This window comes from Mugil cephalus, chromosome 19, assembly GCF_022458985.1.
Source record: "Mugil cephalus isolate CIBA_MC_2020 chromosome 19, CIBA_Mcephalus_1.1, whole genome shotgun sequence".
NCBI classification, from domain to species: domain Eukaryota; kingdom Metazoa; phylum Chordata; class Actinopteri; order Mugiliformes; family Mugilidae; genus Mugil; species Mugil cephalus.
The window spans coordinates 9,574,349-9,594,650 of NC_061788.1; the positions used below are offsets into that span (position 1 = coordinate 9,574,349).

The 20,302-nt window shown below is 42.6% G+C and overlaps 1 protein-coding gene across 1 annotated transcript in view; it reads left to right on the forward strand.

Moving 5' to 3' along the window:
* The first annotated feature begins 224 nt into the window (after window positions 1–224).
* Window positions 225–20,302, forward strand: part of LOC124996430 (astrotactin-2-like) — a 259,132-nt gene continuing 239,054 nt past the window's right edge. The window contains exon 1 of the mRNA XM_047569442.1: window positions 225–904. Coding sequence (XP_047425398.1) covers window positions 436–904 — 469 coding nt within the window. The 5' untranslated portion in view covers window positions 225–435. The remainder of the gene's footprint in view (window positions 905–20,302) is intronic.

Here is a 20,302-nt window from a genome sequence, read left to right on the forward strand (position 1 = left end):
TCTGATGATGAGACAATCTGCATCCTCGCGTTAATATTTAACTATGTATCTGTTTGAATCACTAATATAATGATACTTTGATGAAAAAAAATGTCCAAATGATGCGTTTGATCATTTATTTGTCTATTTCTGGATGCCCTTACTATTCAACGCTGTTTGTTAAGAAGACATCAGAAGCCTTTAAAATGACTGATATGCAAATAAACATCTCTTTAAAAAGGACACGTGTTTGTCCAAGTTTCGGTGATTTGTTGTCCCGTGCGCACGGGGCGAGCACGAATGGATGTGCGAGGAGCCGAAAGATGTCATTCTCCTCACTACACCTGTGCTGCCGCCTCCTGGACGGACGCGACTCCTTTGCAGCGACTGTACTATAAGTGAACGGACAGCTTATGAGCCCCGCTCAAAGCGAGGGAACCACACACAAGGAGCGGGATGGCGAGGATGTTGGCGCTGCACCTCCGCGTCCTTCTCGTGGCTCTCCTCCTCGCCGGCTCCCTGACAGTCCGCGCCAGCGGAGGCGCGACGTCGCCCGACGAAGAGAGGGACAAAGAGAGCGACGCGGAGACGCCGTGTGAGGTGAAAACCGTCACCGTCTCGACCCTGCCCGTACTCCGGGAGAACGAGTTCAGCTTCACCGGCGGAGCCTCGGGGAGCGTGGTCGGAGGAGGAGGAGGAGGGGGTGCTGCTGCTGCTGCTGGAGCAGGTGGTGGTGGTGGTGCTGCTGGTGGTGGTGGAGGAGGTGGAGGAGGATCTGGAGGAGGAACTGGAGGAGGAGGAGGAGGAGCAGGAGGAGGAGGAGGGGGGGAATCCCGACTCCTGTTATTCGTGAGAACAGACCTACCTGGGCGAATTTCCGTAATGGATGATCTTGACAACACAGCTCTTCCCTACTTCACTCTCGGTAAGAACTGCTGTGGTTCTGTGTTTGCCCTCCATGATGATAACCAGGCAGCGTGGCTGCACGTTCGCGCAACATTGGGACCAAACTAGTGGGTCCACGGCTGCGTCCCCACGCTGAGGCGCAGCACCTGCATGGCGTTAAATCCCCCATGTTTCACGTTGCCCATGTGCAACCCATAATCCACTTAATATAATGATACCCTGTTTCCTTTTCCACTTTTTTTTTTTTTAACTTGCAAGCTGCATAGGAAGCAACTCTTGTTTAAGCAACACTTCTTGCTTTCTCACTTTGCTCCCTTCTTTCCTGTTTTGTGGTTGAATATGAATATGATTTTTAAATTTCATGGCATACCCCTAAGTACGGTGCCCCAATCAAGGAATGCAATTTGGCCCTGCAAATATGCGTGAAATTGGTATTTTATTCTCACTTGAGCACATAATTCATGGCACACATGCCTCCCCGCCAGCAGAAGTTGAGGCGAGGTTAAAACACCACACGCCGGAGTTGCCGTCAATATTTAGTCGTTTTGGCTTTTAGGGGTAGCCCAGACGTCCCAGTTTTGCGTGGGTTGACTCGCACATCCCTAGAAAACTGAGTGAATCAGCACAGCGCTGACAGGTCGTCTGAAGTTCTCCGTGAAAGCCACCGACTTTAAAGTGGTCTTGGGGAAAAGCGTCACTGATAGGATAATCATAGACCGCTTAGAAGGGAAGTAACTCTGCCCTACACGAACCAAAAAGATAAATTTGCTCATTAAAAGGAGCAGGCTCCGTGTGCACACGACTTTGCTTTCTTGTGTGTGTTTCAAGATCCAAGGTTTGGATGCACGGGGACGGCAGCAGTGAAGTGTTTTTTTTTTTTGTTCTCGTGCTTTCCTCTTTGCACTTGACTATGAGCACGTAGAGCGGACTAGTCTCGATGCCTCAAGCCACACAAGATGAAGTGAAAGACAACACTCGCAGCCCCGCTGTTCAGTGGCCCATCATTTCACAGAATTACAGAAAAAAAAAAAAAAAAAAACATGACAAAGATGCAGGACTAGGTGGAGGTCACGCCTGAGCGCGGAGAATCCATGATAACGTCTCATTATTGCAGGACAGTGGCTTTCTTGCTATCTCCTATCCCCCCCCTCCCTCGCCCCTGTTCCTCGGTCTCAATTTCATTCTCTGTATGGAGAGTGTCGACTGAACTGGCTACGCGAAGCAAAGTCTGGCAGGCAGGCTGAGGGCTGGAGCATTAAGCTAGTAAATCACTTTCTATTCTCATTAAGGACAGCCGTTGACTGGTGAGAAAGGCCTCTCTGTCCTCCCAGTCAGCCAGCTAGCAAATTTGCCGCTTCACTCTTTCAGTGCATCACTGCATGCTGTAGAGTGAGAACAGCAGCTTTTAATAGATCCATATGTGCAATACACACTGCGGACACGCGCTCTTTGAAGAGGTAAAGATGTCACCTGCCCTGCGTTTAACATGACTTTAAAAACATTTGAATTGGCGGTGGAGGTATCGCTGGCATTGAAGACAGTTGCGTTTTTTTGCTGTAAATGATGTTTTTATCAAGGCATTACGAAATTTGTGACTCGCGCCCTTGACCACATTGTAAAACTATTAACTATAAATTAACAAAATAACTGTTATAGTCTCCCTTGCCAGTTCTGCTGGTACACTTGTGAAAAGGAATACCTTTCAATGTAATGATCCTGCAATGAATTCCCCCGCTAGACTCTCGTAATGTAAAGTTGCGGCGCTGTTCGTCTGTATTGAATTAAACGCAAACGTGTTTCTGATTAGAATGGAAATAGTAGAAATTTCTCTGTGCAATATAATTAAATAAAGCCACAAAATGCAGACTCCTAAATGAAAATGCAGTTAAAACAATAGCTCTTGGGTCATTTTAAAGAAATGCTGAATACTGTAACCTTCATGAAGCCTTCATCGAATCTTTTTGTGTTCGCTTATGTACCTAATGCACTCAGGTGCACGTTTTGCTTCTTGTTAAAATAATGTAGGATTTTACTTTGCTAGTAGCCATGTGCTTAATTCTCTCTTTGCAGTTATGTCATTATTTTGTCAAACCCTTTATCTAAGTCTGATTTTCATTAACTAGAAAGCACATATTTGCTGTCCTGGAAGCCAGCCTGAACTGACGAAAGGTTTGCGTGTACGTTGGGGTGGTGGTCTGGAGTTGCTCGGTTGCAAGTTCGGGCAGCGTTTCCCAACGGCGTGTTTCCAGTGTTTCTAGTGTTCTCAAATTTAACCTGCCCACCCCAGGCTACATGTTCGGTATAATATTCAAATTTTTGGACCAGAGTTTTCAGTTGAAGCTGCTGTAGTGTGACACTTGCTGGTCGCATGTCATGACTTGTCATCCACCCAAAGCTAATGGTGAAAAAACTCTTATTGTTATTATTATTGTCTTAAGATCCCCATACTGGAGTCCCAGGCAAAATTAGGCAGACATTCCGGTGCTACGTGACTTTTCCTGGCATTCGGTATTCAAACCCTTGATGCGTGCCGGTCATGCTGACAGCTGTTTTTCTTGATGGATGTATTAGTGTCTGTGCTGCAGCTCGTGAAATGAAATGTTTTACTAAACTGCATAAAAACGCACCTTGTCGCTGGAGAAAAATGGAAAAAAAATTAAGTGGAATACACAGAGACACTGTTCATCATTCACTCACACCTATTAAAATTGTGAATTTTGATGCTCGAGATGCTGCAAAAGCTTAAGCTTTACCATAATGGCACATATTGGCTTAGACGGGGGACATTGTCATTTTTGATTCATTCGTTTTTTTTTCTTCTTCATGTTAGCGGTTTTAATATCCGCTAACCATTACACAAGGCGATACTATATAGGGTACACAGACTGTACTGGATTGATGCAGCCACCCACCAACACTCCCTATTGCTCTTTCTGTTTTGATGCTCTTAGAAAGCTGGTAACAGCACTTCAAGTGGGAAAAAACAACAACTCTAACACCACGAATGCTGCCTCCAGTTTTGTAAGCTGATCGGATGAGCTGCTCATTCTAAACGGCCTCCTAATTGAAACTGTAACATTTTCTCGCCGACTCTGAGGTCAAAGAAGAAACATACGGAAATCTTAATTGGTCAACAGCAGTTGGCACCTCAATACTCTAACAGCACCTGTTTTTTTTTTTTTGCTTAGATTGTAGAAGCTTTGACTCTTAATAGATTTTTTTTTATATAACGCTGCAATAACTGGACTGATATGTAAAAGCATGTTTTTTGCTTTGGTCCATGTGCTACTGTCACAATGCTCCCTAGTGGTTGGGTTGATCAAACCATACAGGAAGGTAGTGTTGTCGCGAGAAGTAACACACTTTAATGCTAATTTGCGGGGATGATCGCAAAAATGACCAAGGAGTCCAACTGAAACAGTTACTGAAATATTTTTCAAACATAGGCTTTCCCGTAAATGTTTAATGTAATTGAAAGGCTTACCGTAGGAAAATGCTGTCCACAAATGCGGTTGCTGCCACCAAATTGCTGATGGCGGGCTTGATGCGGTAAACCCAGATGGAGTGGCCACACTCCATTGATATATACCAATATTTTCCTCCATTTGTTTCATTCTGAGACATCACGGATATAAAATATACACAACGCTTACCCAAGCAAGCGGCACCAGGAATATCCATCAGTGGCCAACTTTCGGCTACAAAGTAAAGGGCAAATCTTTGCAGCTTTACATGTGGACTGGCCTTAACTTGCCATTAGCAGACCATGACCTTAACAAAGTGTTTGTTATTGCAACCATGATAATGAAAGGCTGCTATTTAGATCCCGTTTTAAACCAAATGTCAATAGCTGTGTCCTAAATCACTGTCTACGGACCTCCTGTTCACTCATGTACTGCTCTTTACAAAACGCAAACTCAATAGTGCACTTGTGGTGTGCAGTGCATTGATATTTCAAACTCGTACAGCTTACAGCACTTGTCATTTTGCATTGTTACCTGTTGTGTTCCTCAGTGCTGTGACATACAGTCAGCTTTTATAAATCCCACCCTTGAAATTTTTTTATAAACTGAACTCAAACAAGGCGTTGAAATTAGAATGTGGTGCAACACATGCTGATTATGTTATCACTTCTCTTTAAACTATGACTTTCCATGACAATTAACATGTTTAACCGATTGTAGTGCCTGGTGTAGGCACCTTTATGAGAACATGACCTACAACGTGCTAACCATGTATTACGCAACCACACCTCATCCCCGGTGGCTGCATTAATCTCCTGTCAAGAAGGAAAAAGAAAAAAAAATGGAGCTTTCCATTTGTTTTAACACAAGCGAAAGGAACTCCATAGAGATAACGCATGTTGGAGCATAGCCTATTAGCCAAATGCCATCCACACCTTAATGACCGTAGTCGTGTCGTTTTCCTCAATACTGTCAGATGTCCAATTGTTTTGTCGAACCAACATCAGGGGTTAGAGGAGAGGGAAGGGGGTGGTGGTGGAGGACAGTCGTCTCCTTCCCGCTGTGGCCTGTCCGCACAGCTTTGATTTATTACTACAAGTGTCATGGAGAATGGATGAGCAGAAAGGGCACTGTGGAGGAAATGTACGGGGCTGCTTCTCTACCCTGCCCACCCTATCCTGTTGTTTTCTAAGTAATTTCCTTAAAGGTTAGCAAATTTACTATTTATTCGGGAAGCGCATAACCCATGTACATATCATTAACTTGAGCAAAAAGCTCTGCGTTGTATTGTTATGTTTCTTGTTCTTATGCTGTGCCACGGTGCTCTGTTTTTTATTTTTTTTTCTTTCTCCCATCTCTTCAAAAATAGGCCATCAAGGCACATTTTTAATGCAGTTTTAGAATGCAGTGTGTTGCTTTGCAGCATTGTGCTTACAAATTCAAGGGGCATAATTCGGCGCCCCTATGCTTTATCATGCGAGATAATTTCCCTTGCACATTTTAAAGGATGTTGTGGGACTGCGCGGAAATCAATACCTTTATCAACATGGATGAGTCCATAAACGCCTCATTAGGAGTTCATGTTTTTGAAAAAAAAAAACCTTCAGGTACGTTAAGGTAAAACCAAAAAGCATTTAACTATCTCCCCGTGTTATCGTTTCCATCTATTGTATTGGGCTAAATCTTTCCACTATTTTTTCCCCTTCACACCGCACCCCAGTCATTTTTTTTTTTTTTTGCGCGTCTTATCGAACTCAGACGTGTCAACCATGCCTTTTACTCTCTCTCTCTCTCTCTCTCTCCCCGTCTCCTCTCTCAACATAGCCGTATCTCTATAAGCAGGAGTTACAGCAAACCATGCTTGCTTGGAGATGGGAGATTAAAAGCTACAGTGGCGAAGTGAAAAAAAAAAAAAAGAAGAAGAATGCAAGGACTAGAATGCACTGTTCCCTGTGGCACACAACATGTACACACTGCACTGCATCTCACTCTTGTGTCAGGGGTTCAGCTTAGCACTGCGGGACAAGCGATGTGGAGAGGGTAAAGGTCAGCAGAAGAGATGGGAGTTGGTGTTACTTGATGTGGAACAGGGATGAAAATGTGAGATTTTATGAGGGTGCTTCAAAATTTTCGCTCTTAACTTTGGTTTAAATGTAGTGGAATATTGCAAAAAGTGTTATGAGTCCGTACAAACACAAACCATGGTAGGGAAATGATCTTTTTATTATCATTTGGTCTGCTTTAATGGACCTGAAAGACGCTGTCTCTTTTTAAGACGGATGTTCTACTCTAGGTGGTCTCATTTGAGGCGTGTATGCTGTTGCTCCCCATGCAGATGTAACGCCCTGCCACAGCGTTCCAAGGCCTAAAGTTTCAAGTCTACAACAACAACAACAACAACAAAAGGTTTACATTTATCTCCCCTGCTGTTTAAGAGAAATGTCAGTGTGGGCATGTTATTCATCACTTTCCAGTTGTTTTTAAAACGATCGTTATGGTTTGCATCATGTTGCGAAGAGCTGCGAAAAGAGTTTCTATCTGCTCCCGCAGTGATTTGCGAACCGCTTCGTATGCTTTGGATGTAATTAGACAATGTTAATTAATGCATCGCACTTGATATGGCACCAGTAAAGATCAACTGTGGGTGTTAAACATTCTCGCAAAAAGTCCGCATGGATGGCACCCTTTTGTGCTATGTATAACCGCGCAAGCGGAAACTTTCGGAGATGTCAAAGTCTTCGAGTTGGGACAAACTTTAGGTGTTTTAGGTTTTAGGTAGGAAGTAGATGGTAAATACTGCAGTTTGGTCTTTGGACTTTTGGGCTTATTTTCTTTGTCCAGTGTTTCCCGCTCTTTTTTGAGGGGGGCGGCATTCTACTGTACAAAGATTGATTTTTATCAATCCGCCATTACTGCAATGACCTGGAAATAGCAGCAGCCTGTGCACAAAATGCTGTTTAGACGTGACATAGTGTGGATAAATAAATGTATCCAAAATTAAATAAAATGTCAGTGAATACTTAATTAGTTAATTAAATAGTTAATTGACTTTGCTAGCTTGCGCTAGGCCTGGAGTCGTGTCGTCCGGGTTTTGACCGCCTATCTTAAAATGATTTTAAATCTCCATCTCCAAAAAATTAAGGCCACAAACATTGGGTTTTAAAAAGTAGCGTTGAAACTTTCATTAGTGTACTACACGAATAGCTTCCCTTGCTATGCCTGGTGGATCTCTATGTAGAGGAAAATACAGCTATTTCCTGCAGCTTGCTTTGGATTTCCTTCATTGTTGCTGTTAGCTTGCTAATCTGTTCTAGTCTTTGTGGCTTCTCTATGCCAACAGTTTGTTAGCAGCGGTATTCTCGCAATTTGTAGCAGATGTTTGATGCGTATTTTGACTTCCCGTCCCCTAATTACAAGCTCACAGGTTCCATCCGAAGGCAGCGACAGACGGAGTGGCAGCCTTGATGTTGTTCATCTCTGCCATCGAGGCGAAAGATGTGTGACAAATTACGGTCACACCAAGTGCAGCGTAGTGTACACCTAGAAGAAACATATTCCTTTTACAAGAACCTGCGTTCCACTGATCAATGGCTTCTGTCCGCCACACAATGGGAACACATTTTGACCTGCAGAGGGTGAGGAATCATGCTCATTAGTGTTAATGGTGACAGACAGAAGTGATGGCACGGAAACGATGAATGCGCCGCGGCCGCTGACCCATGTTTGCTGCTGTCCTGCCGAGTAGCCGTGTTTTGCGGGGCTTTGTTTCGCCCGCGGAGTCTCCAGCCTTGCCTCGCGGCGCTCGTGGACAGCTTTGATCTCAAGATAATCATTTGATCATTACCATTGCTGAGAGGCGCTCTGCAGTTATCTTTGACGGAAGGAACAAAGAACTTTATGTAAATACCGCTAATGAATGCACGGGCTCTTTTTTCCCTCTGATTTATGCAAAGCAACAACATGCACAATTGTTCTCCTGTTTTATTAATTAAGAGAGTATTTGCCAAATGAGCTTTTTCCCCTTGTTTAACACACGGATTTTTGGGGGGTGATTTACTTAAATAAATAATAAATAATAAATAAAGAAGTGGATAGATCCCAAAAAGGTGTTTACCCGTCCTCATACATAAATATGAAGCACGAGCATTGTTTACTTATGTACCTAACAAAATGGTTTATTCATATCATTTCAGAAGCTCTGTGAGGTGTAATGTAGAAGTTGATATTTAGATATTTATCTAAGGAGAGCGTGCTAGTTGAATACTTACATACAAAGATCAGGCATAACATTATGACCACCTTCCTGATGTTGTGTAGGTCTCCCTACAAAACCGTTACGATGTTAGTGAGGAGCCTTTGGGGTCTATGTCTTGAAGAGAGGGGGGCTTGTTCCATTGCATCCCACAGATATTTGATCAGTTTAGGATCTAGCGAATTTGGAGGCCAGGTCAACACTTTGTGCTGTTTTTCATGTTTTTTGAGTTGTTCCTTGTGTGTGTGCATGTGTAAAGGAGTGTCACTGTGGGGTGGAGATCGGGTGGAGGTGTCTGGTCTGGTCTTGGTGGGTGGTACATGTCTAAGGAACATCGGCACGAATGCCAGGTCCAAAAGTTTCCCAGCACAACAGTGCATCACAAGATGGTGGTCATAATGTTATGCCTGATCGGCGTACCTTACGCATACAGCTACTCTAACCAACGCAATAGCTGTTTTACCCATTAGCATTTTACACAGGCCCTCAACATTCGATTAGACAAGTGTCACAGGTTCAGGAAGCGACCAGTAGTCTTGTCTTTAATGTTGACAGAAAACCTAAACTTTTTCGGTTGTATGGATTTCCACTTGTACACCTTCATTTTGACAGCTCGCACTGAAAGTTTCTCCGTAACCGTAGCATCGTTTCACGTGGCTGTACCTCTGCAACTTATCTTGACGTGTAGAACTGGACCGGCGTCAGCGGCCAGCCCAGACGGTGTTGCCTAACAAAAGAGCCCACCCCGAGCTGCTGATTGCCAAAAGATTCATAAACTTCCTACGTGCGTGCTGTAGAGAGAGAGGCTTTTTAGTCTGTGCACCGAATGCATAATGTGACACTGATTTATAAAAGCAATTCCATTTAGGTGCTCTTTTTGCTCCTTGGACTCCTCTCGTGTGTCCCCGCTACATAATAGAAGGCCCCGTGTGACAAAAACTGTGTAATGTATTTGCTCTCTTAGTAAAATACTTTTTATAATGTGAACAAGACATTAGGGCCACAGAGAGTTCGGGTAAAATCCATCAACTCGGAATACATTAAAATCGAGCATCGTATGTACTTGTGAATATTTTAAAGTATAAACTTGTCCGCGGTTCACCGAGGCCAATATCTGCTGACAACGTGATCCAGTTTATTTAACAACTAGCGATTTAGATTTTACAGGATTCATCTAAATGTGCTTAAAATGGATTTGTTTTCTTAACATGGTGGTGAGTCTGTCACTTATTTCCCTGCCTTTATTGGGTTGTGATATTTTTCTTCCCTGGAATTATACAGTATTGAAGTTTAAGCCGCGCGCACATATTGATGCCGAGTTTGTTCTGTCAGGTGGAATTGGTTTAAAAGTAGCGATAAAGAAAGTTGGTGCTGAAATGTAAGTGGGCGAACATACAGTGTTAAATCCAGGTTCTGGTGGGGGAAGCAAATCAGCTGTGATTCATGGCAGGCGTTTCGACTAATCACGAATGAAGTCCGACCCCGCCAGTGCAATTACGTACACGGACTGGACATTGTTTTCTCCTTGAGGTGGAGCGCGCTCGCTTTTTGGATTTCTGCTGGCAGCACTGCTTTGAAATGTGAAATTCACCCTCGTGTGTGAGCTATCCCGTATTCTCAAGAGCAGCTGGGTTTCCCTTCGCCGGGGCAATGCTCCGAGTTCTGACTTATCTCTCCAAAGTTGAAATGGAAAGGGCTGCGTAGCCGTCTCCTGATACTCAGCCACATGATTGCTGCGTGTCACTCTCGCCGCGTGGCGTATAAGTAAAGAAGCTTTTGAACCGGTGGTAGTGCTGCTTACGTCGCATGCGGTCCTCATATAAATAATGCTGCCGTGTTATATACCTGTGAATCGGTGCTGGCCGTTTATTATGGCGTTCTCTGGCGCACCTGTGACATAAATGACATAAAGCGCAGCACAGATTTAGGGATTCTTGTTTAAAAAGGCAGTAAAAATTGAAATTGTGGCCTTAAACTGAAATTGTAGTTTTATGAATCCATTATTTTCAAGTTACATCAGGGTTTGGGGGCGTAAAGTGTATTTTTTAATGCCTCTATGCTGGCAACCGCAGTGGAGTTGGCTGGTCTGTTCCATTCTTGCAAATGTGATGTCTCAAAAACACCTGGGACTTTGCTTAAATCTGAGCATCGGTTTTGGTGGTATATATTTGTATATATTTTAAAATACGGGGTTGGCGTGGGACATGCAAATGCAAAGCTGCGGTTTTGCTCGGCTGATTTTCTTGTCATAAAGTGTCCTTTCTTTCGAAAAAAAAAAAAAAAGAAATTAAATGAATTTTCATTCTTTTGAGCATGTGCATGGGTGGCTCATCAAATTGCAATCAGCAAACTAATGCCGCACTACACTTCTTTAATTAAAACTAGAAAGGAATAAGCTTAAAGTAAAAGTGGGCAATGCGTTGTCAGTGAAAATGCGTGGGTTACCCAGAACCAGGCCTGGTGCAGTGTATTTATACCACCATCTCTGCCTTCAAACGGGCCCGAAAGCCTGAAAATGTTCCCCTACTGGTTGAAAGGTTGGATTCCGAGATCACAGGCAGATAAATCGCACAGTTTCACACTTTTTGAACGCTTGTAGTTCTTACTCCTGCTCCCCTCGTTGCTGCTTTCATGCACATGCTACTTTATATTTTGCTCACCGACCTCCGTTTTCATTCCGTCTTTGCTCCGTGTGTTTTATGTTAAGAGGAATCTGTGCTCCATGCTTATAGCATCATGGATTCAGCATACTTTTTTTTTTTTTAATCCTGTATTGGTATCTGTTTTTCTTTATCACCAGTCTCACGGTGCAAGTGTGAATAAATAAAAGCATGACTAGGGATTCTAGCAGGGTTGCTCCGATCAAGTTTTTGTCCCCCCCCGATCCGATGCTGTCTTTTAATATTCAGTATCGGCGGATCTGAATCCCCGATCCGATCTTAAAGAAACAAAATACCCTCCCCTCAAGATTCATGATCTTTTTTTTTAACTTTTTTTTATCACACTGCAAAATCACAAGTTTGTCTGACCTCATTTTCCGGAATGAAGCGCTTCCCGCACAGCAGGCGGCAAATGATTGGGCTCGGCTGAAGTCCGATACCAGTCCGATAATTTTGCAAATGCCTGGATTGGCTCCAATACGCATTTCCTGATGCAGATCCGGAACATTGGTTTATAGTACCCATCATATTGTGTGTATTCCACACCCCTCCACCCATATATAAATGATAAAATGTGGATTGCCAATGACTCCCAAACATAAATATACTGCACTGTGATTGTCGATTATGAAAGTGATAAATTTGCAGCCAGCCAAGGCTGTATGAAGAGTAAAGGGTTGGATTATTGTTTAAAGCCTAAAGCTAGACTTTCAGTTAAGGGACTTATTACTTTTTTGAATTTTTCTTTTGGTTTGGTTATGTTTCAATGTTTTAAATGATGGCTTAGGACCAGATGCCAAAACTTTTTGGTTAGTAAAGGTTAAGATTTACTTTTATGGTTGGGGATTAGGGTTTAGAAAAAGCTCATATTTTTCTCCAGGAGAGACTCTCTTACAAGTTTAAACACATCTTAAAAGGCAAACATCTCTTATCTGCAACAAATTTCTCCACTATTTCCTTGCGCGCCTCCTTGACAAGTCATTTCCTGGCCAGTAGGTTCTGTATAAGTGGAAAAAAGACAGGGCTGTGAGGGAATGTACGGCTCGGTATACGCCAGTCACTCCCGCCGTCTGAGGTAATTCGGGTGATGATGGGTCTGTGTATCAGTTCATCATCACGGCGCAAATTCAGTTAAATAGTCTGGACTAACCTAGTTAATGGACTTATTGAAATCACATAAGGGTCTTATTTTGCAAACATGACAAGCGGCGTGTGCGCGTTTCCAAGAAGAGAAGGAGAGTCATTGTTCATATAAGCTGGTCACAATGATGTTTAAGACCCATAAAATTCGATTCCCGCCAGAATTTGCTCGGCACCTTGGAAACGTGCCAGCGCCGCACCGCTCAGCACCGTCACATCCTCGTGGTTCCTACAAAAGATTTTAAACCTTTTATCTATGCTGGCGCGTTTGTACCTATTTGCATTTCCTCCAAGCTGTACAATCTCTGCGATTTCCTTTCAGATAAAGAGTGTTCGCCATTAATCTCCCCTCAACTGATGTGTTCCCTCCCACAATTTGTTTATGCTCCATCATGCACATCTGTCTGAGTTCCGTGTGGAGAGGGCTTTATCTGCAGAGGCACACATGTTCTTATTCACTTTCTTTTTTTTTTTTTTTCCTCTAGTTGTCAGTGTGGGGAATATTGGCTCAGTGGCTTAAAACAAAACAAAGACTTGTTCCCCGTTCTGAGCAGTCACTGAGATTAAACATTGTGGATATGACCTGAGGTTGTCTGGATTATGGGAGCATTGTTAAGGTTTTACAAAGGAGCATTTTTGACGGGAACCGTCAGAGTTCTGCTCACGCCATGTTTACTTGCTTGGTTTGCAGGGACGCCTACAACAACGTCTGAAATTCGGTTGCGTTGCTGCCCGTGCGTTCAGCCCTAAATTGTCGTCTTTGATTCTCCACAGCTCATTGAGACATGTCGTGCAATCATTATAAATATTGAAGGATGCCAAACATGCTGTGGGCTGCAGGGCTTTCAAACCAATAGTTTTTTTTGTGCGTCATTATTATCAAATTGCACACTTTCTCTTTTCTCATTTTCGAATATGTCTCCGTCTGATTTAATCATTCCTTTCATGCGGCGCCAGTTGTGCTGAAAAGAGGTGGTTTCAGCACATCTATGCACTTCGGATAGGCCTTGTGGGAAAATGGGCATTCGGCCTCACACATTGTCTTCTTATCCGGAGAAAGCTCATTGGTATGTCACGGCTGTATCCTTCTCGCCTTCATTCAGAGGCACGGCACACAGTGTGCATTTTTTTTTTTTCAGGTGTTTTGTCTGCCGTTGGATTAGCTGTGATCTAACAGCAATTACCCTTAGATGTGTAACATAGAAGAGTGGGCTCTCCGGAGGTCACTGGTAGGCGACGTGCCTTCGCGACGGTTAAGAGCATTGGTGAGCAGCGTGCGCCGATTGATTTGCAGCCTTAAATTGATTTATTCTTAAAGCTGAAGACCACGCAAACGCCGTTAAACAATGCTGCGCGGAGCCAGCGGTGATTACAGCAAGTGTTAATCATTTAATAGCTTACACATGTAGGCATATTATTCTCCTCCCATCTGTTTTCGCAGTGTTGCACTTTCACAGAGACTGAAAAACACATGTACAGTGTCAAGTCTTAATGTTATCGTCACTTCTTGAAATAAATAAATCACACATCAAAGAGGCGGGGGGAAAAGCGGCAAGATGTTCAACGGGAGGCAGCTGTTTTCAAACAGGATGAGGATGTTCTGTATGTTTGTTTCTCCTCCCGAGGCACAAGGAGCTTTCTGTAATTGGTTTATAGTTTGACTTTGACGAGAAATGTTCCGTTCCGTACGTTTTACTTTCTCAGCGGTGAAGGAAACCCAGCAAACCAGAAACAGTCTAACATTTGGATATGACAGATTAATTTGTCGCTCCTATCACCGGCCGTAATCACAGAAGTGCAGCTGCAGCTGCGGTAGTTAATGGTTCATCTATGATATCAAATGCAAAGTGATAAATAAACAACATATTCGTTGGTTATTCGTCGTAATGGCTCCAATTTCCTTTTTTTATTGAAAGGATGGTACTGTTTGACTAGCGGCTCCTTTGGTAAAATGTTTTCTCATCTCTGTGTGTACAAGATCCCCCAAAGGCAACAGCGTATCTGTATGCCGGGGCTCTGATCTGCTTCTGATACCCACCACAACCAGGTGTAGACTCCTGCTGCTTTTGTCATTGCTGTATACTCGGGCTGCGTCTCCATTTAAACCGTAACATTTGAAATCACAACTTCAGAGGCTATATTTCTTGGCAGCTGGGATTACGCGGTAGATATATGTGGTCATTTAAAATAAACATATGCATATAGTACTTCCTAAATCAAAAGTGTCACCAAGAGATTACGGAAGTTTGAAGGGTTGGAGGTATAGTCCGAGTTTCTTGCAAAGACTAAGTGATATCATGGTGGAGATCAGTAAATAATAACATGATGTGTATGCCAAATTAATGACGTACTCTGTATTCGTTGTTATGGACACCTGGGGCCAAATAGCCCCTGCCTAAATAAAAAAGTATACAGAGCGGATAAAGTCCATAACTTACGTACATATGAATGCCATTGTACATGCGTGGCTCATTGTAGATACTGTATAAATGTGTAGTGAGGAAACTGCACTGTATCGCTGTATTTTGTTTTATGGAGGCTGTAATAGCTGGGATGAATTGCAACCTGAGAGCCCACAGGCAGCAGACTGCAGCCCAAATGTTTCCGGGGGACACTAAAAATGATGAACATGGCTGCGAGTAAATGAAGTTGACCAGCAACAGTTGAGCTAAAAGTGTTTGTTTAAACATTCTGTCCACAAGATTTAGATATTACTCAGGTTGTCTGTTGTCGTCTCTGCAGCATTTCTAGTATTTGTTAGTGTTTCAGCTTTCGGTCGTGTTTTCTCACTTTGCAGTGTTTTCTCTCTATTGTGCGCTGCATGCCTAGTCAGATTGGTGGAGTTGCTGTCTTTGTTTGGTTATTGATTCGTCTATTTTTGAGCTCTTGCGCCCACCACAGGGTGGCATTAGTAGCAGAAACACACTGGACCGTTCATTGCCATGCGCCTTAATGTCGCCAGATTCAGCCTTAACACGAAAACCATCTTTCAATTTTACCCAGGATTGTGGAGAATTTCATAGAAATATGTGAGAATTGAGTAAAACGGACGGGCCATTGTGCACCTATTGCTTTGTGTGCGGCGTGCCTTCTACCTATTAGTCCAACAGTGTGATCACTGTTCCGTAACATGACCGCAATCAGGACAAATGCACTATTAACTCTGTAATGAGACAGCTCAACAAACAGAATTAATGGGACCATTCAAAATGGCGTTCTCCAGCTATCAACACTTAGTTAGGCTTGTAACTGTGGATGTCAGAGTCCGGGAGAGAACTCTGCTGGGGCTAAGACGATCATTAGTAGGTTGATTTTTGTGGATTCTACCATCCAGGCCCCGCTCAATGTATGTTGATATTTTATTACTTCAGTCGACCTCTCTAATCTTTCCTATGTTATTCTGCTGTAAAGACCTGATGTTAAATACATCTCAGACAATTCAAGTACAGTCTGATTTTCAAAGGCCTTTTGTTTTAACCTATTGCATTCATTCTGGGCTACCAGGTGTAATGCATCTCCCCACACTGTCTACATATCGTCAACTGTCTCACCTCCCAGAAGCCTATAATGTATAGGTAATGTCCTATAGTATAAGCCTCAGTCTTGCATACAGTACATTGGAGATGTAATTACTTGTTGTAGTGTTTGCCAAGTTTGTAGACAAAAATGTCTCGCTAAGTGAGCTACAAATGAGATTATCTTTCAGCCAACTCAGTGTTTATACATCAAATGCAGTGTAGTCACTTTCAAAGTATCTAAGTGAAATTAAATTTATATCAATAATAACGTTGCATGTTCACAACCACAAAATCGCTGTCCTGGTGCCACTTCTTGTCAGACCAAGTGGAGCATCTTTTCACAGCTGCATTAGAAGTTTAATTTTAGTGTTTTGTTGTCACTTTCCTTGTTGTTGTTTTTTTTTCCACCATAAGAGCTCACTTCTTTAACTCATCAAATAGAGCTGGAACAGATGACGTCATTTCCAAAAGTGTCCACCTTTGAGAAGCAGGTAACACATATTCAGGTCCAAATAGTCCCACATCCCACTTCTGTTTGGTGGGAGACTGTAGAATTATGCTTCCAGGTGGTTAGCACGTCACGCTGTAGTCATATACTGTAGTCAGGAATACCGGCTTTACCAGGAATGTTGGTTATGTATTGTAAAACTATATGCTATGAGTACATCTCTATTAGTATGTTGCCGTAAAGTCTATGGCTATATATAAGCCATTGTATGAGTTCAAATACACAACCACACACCTGTTTGCTGATGCTCGTGTTGTAAATCTAATAATAATGTTTAACTTCACAGCACCCATGTTGGTGAAAAATATTTGAGCCATTAAATTAAAACTGAAATCTTAAAATCAGGTTCTGAATGCAGTTCTGTCACAATTGAAATGACAGAGAAATACAATCATTGTTAAAAATTTGGGTATTGAGCCAACAATATCCATGTATACACAACAAAGGTTAGCAAACGGGATAACATAAAATAAAAATTGTTTGCACTACAACACCATATATGTTCCATGTTTTGTTTTTGTTTTGGGATTTTTATCAGCCCTTTTAGCTTGTTAGATGCTGTCAGCGACGGATAATTCAACATTAATAAACTCTCAGACAGCCCAATGATGGATTTATTCCTTAGCACTTTCCCTATTACATCCACTGATCTAATGGGATTTGCTAGACTGACTATTATGATGAAGTAGGGAAATGATTGTCAGGATGTTGCCTCTCATCAGTCATATTAGTTGCATTTATATGTCATTATTACAGCCTCCTAATGGATGATCGCTGCTTGCAGGCGGGCCCTCTTCTCCTTAACCTAATTGAGTTTGAGCCAGTGTTTTTCTCTCCCAAAGCAAATTGCAACTTGAGTGCAATGTTTTCCGCTATATTCATAAAAAAAAAAATGCTTTCTTTGACTACTTAATGCTATTTGTCAGTGGATTTGAGCTGGCTTCTCGGTTTCCAACCTATTGATCCAGCGACTGTTAAAGGTTACATGGCTTAAGAAAGTCAGCATCTAATATAGAGGGATCAAAACAAACATATTTTTAAGGTATTGATTTTTTTTTTCACTTGGTAATGCTTCCATGACTGAAGCAGAACGAGAAAGCAGACTGTTCGTTTTTGACCCTTTTCAGTATTTTTTTCAGTTTTACCAAGATAACAACAAAATGACACAAATTTACGCATTTAAGTGTAGTGATAAACTACTGAAGTCTGAAGTATTCTTTGAATATAAACACAACTTCCAGGCTGCAATTATGTCTGTCAAACCTGTAATGCAATAATTTAAGTTTTAGTTCTCTTTGGTGAGGCACTGTACAACATCCTGTATCAGACTGTTTCCCAAACCCAAGTTGTCATCAATCCCATGCGATTCAGGGATAGTCTGCTACAGAATTCATGTACTTGTAACTGTACTTCAATCAGGAGAGACTTCGTTTGAGATATCTTATACCAATTTGGCATAACATTATGAACACCTGCCTAACATTGGGTGTCAGTCCCTGTGGATCCTGCTGGGGATGGCTGCAGCCATCAAGGCATGTCATTGCTATGGGGTGCCTGGTCTGGTCTAGGTGGGTAGTACATGTCTGTGTTACATACACATGAATGCCAGGTCCAAAAATTTCCCAGTAGAATATTATATTGGATTGTCACAAGATGGTCACTGTTATTTACCTCTGTCAGTGTTCATAATGTTATGCCTGATTGGTCTATTTAACAATGTGGCCAATAAGAGGGTAATGCAGTGGCGAGTGTGGAAACCCCACTGGGTCTAAACAGATGAAAATGCTGAAGATATGGATGTGATGAGGAGTGGACTTTGATGATCTGGAGGTAAACGGTTTGGAGGAAGGTCAAAGCAGTTTCAAATTGAAATGACCACGACAAAGGAGGACATATTTAAAGTATGACACCAGTGGCATGATTGGCTGCTCGAGATCATGGTAAAATCTAACTTGCAGACATAGGGACCCTGTTTGACTGGCAGAAGCCATTTGATTAGTTCACAGGCCATATTCCTGTTACAGTCAAACGGATTCCTAATGATCTGTGTGTTTTTATGGACTCCTCCTGTGAGTATTGGATTGGCCACAGTAATAAGCTATCATTTAGAGAGAGCGCAGCAAATTAGAACCCACATGTAAAATGTGTATGTACTCTCCAAACACGAAGGGGGAAAATATCAAAATCGTGATGTTTCATTGTAGGATGTTACACTTTATTAGAAGTGAAATATCTTCAGTGCATTGAGGAGTACACTAACTTGTAAAATCAAAAATGTAAGGGTTGTTTACTTCTGTCTGAAAGGATTTTTTGCAAATTTCTGTCATAACGTGTTGTACTCAGAAAACCTCTTGCAAGATGTGACAGGCCGGAGAGCGCCAGAGGGGCTTTCCTTCAGTGTGGACTATATGTCAATAGTTTTTTTCTTTCTTTTTTAAACCACAAGTTCTCTTTCATTGAGTCTCTCATTGGAAAATAAATAATAAATATAATTGGCAGGACGTGTGCCGTCTGATTAATGATTTTTCATTGAGTGGAACACCTGCAATTTCATTTTCAAGCCCCATGACAAGAATCACAGTTTTATTTGTTAATTTCACTTCATGTGATTACAGACCATATTTTTATGTTTCAGAAATGAGATCCCCCTAATTAAAGAGACCTTTATTGAAAGCCTAAAATGAAGTCGCCTTGCCATTTACAAGGTTCACAAGGCATTGATTGCAATCCAACAGCAAATATCTGTAAACATGAGTCAGTATGTGTCCCAGTTTTAAAAGGGCTGCCCTTGTCTGTTGAACATGTTATGTGTATAATTGCCCCTTAACTGCTCTGCATTGTTCTTTTCTATGCCATGACAAAACCAGCCCTGCTGTCATATCCTCAGTCAAGTCTTCCACTGCACATCTGCACATCACATCTGCACTTCCATCAGCCTAGGGAGACATGGGATGATAGGGAATGATTTTGGAATTAGAATAAGAAAACGTTTATTTGTCCCATGATGGGGAAGTTGCAGTTTGCAACAGTACACATAGGGGCAGAAAAATAACAATATTAAAGGGCGGACTGTATAAAAGATAAATAATAAGATAGAATAGAATAAAAAGTATTTCCTTGCCTTGCCTAACTGCAGCAAGAAGGAAAGACTTTATCTTCCCTTCACACAGCGAGGGTGAAGCAGTCTGTCAGGTCACCCTGCAGGGGTGGTGCTCATTGTCCAGCATGGATGTCTGTTTGGCCGGGACTCTCCTGTCGCCACCCACCACCCTCACTGAGTCCAGGGAGCAGCCCAGGGCAGAGGTGGACTTCCTGATGACCTTGTTCAGCTTCTTCCTCTCCCTCTTTGTGATGCTACTGTTCCATCAGACTACTACAGAGTCACAGAGGGTCTTCAGGGGTGCCCCTTTCACAACAAAAGACCTCAGTCTCCTCACAAGGTAGAGGCTGCTCTGTCACTGAGTCCAGTCCATCTTATTACTGAGGTGAACACCCAAGTGATGTTCAGTGGTGAGGGGCGGGAGGCGGAACAGCATCTGAGAAAATCCACCACCATCTACTTGTTTTTTCCAGTGTTGACCAGTAGGTGGTTTCGCTGACACCAGTCCACAAAGTTCTGCTTCAGACCTTTGTACTGTGCGTCAGCATTGTCTCTGATGAGGCTAACAACCGCAGAGTCATTGGAGAACTTCTGCAGTATACAGCCATCGGTGTTGTGTCTGAAGTCTGCTGTGTAGAGGGTGAAAAGGAAGGGAGCCAGGACAGTCCCCTGGGGGGCACCTGTGTTGCTGGTAAGCAGGTCAAACGAACAGTTCCTGGCTCTCACAAACTGAGGTCGGTTTGTGAAGTAGTCCAGGATCCATTCACAGTGGCTC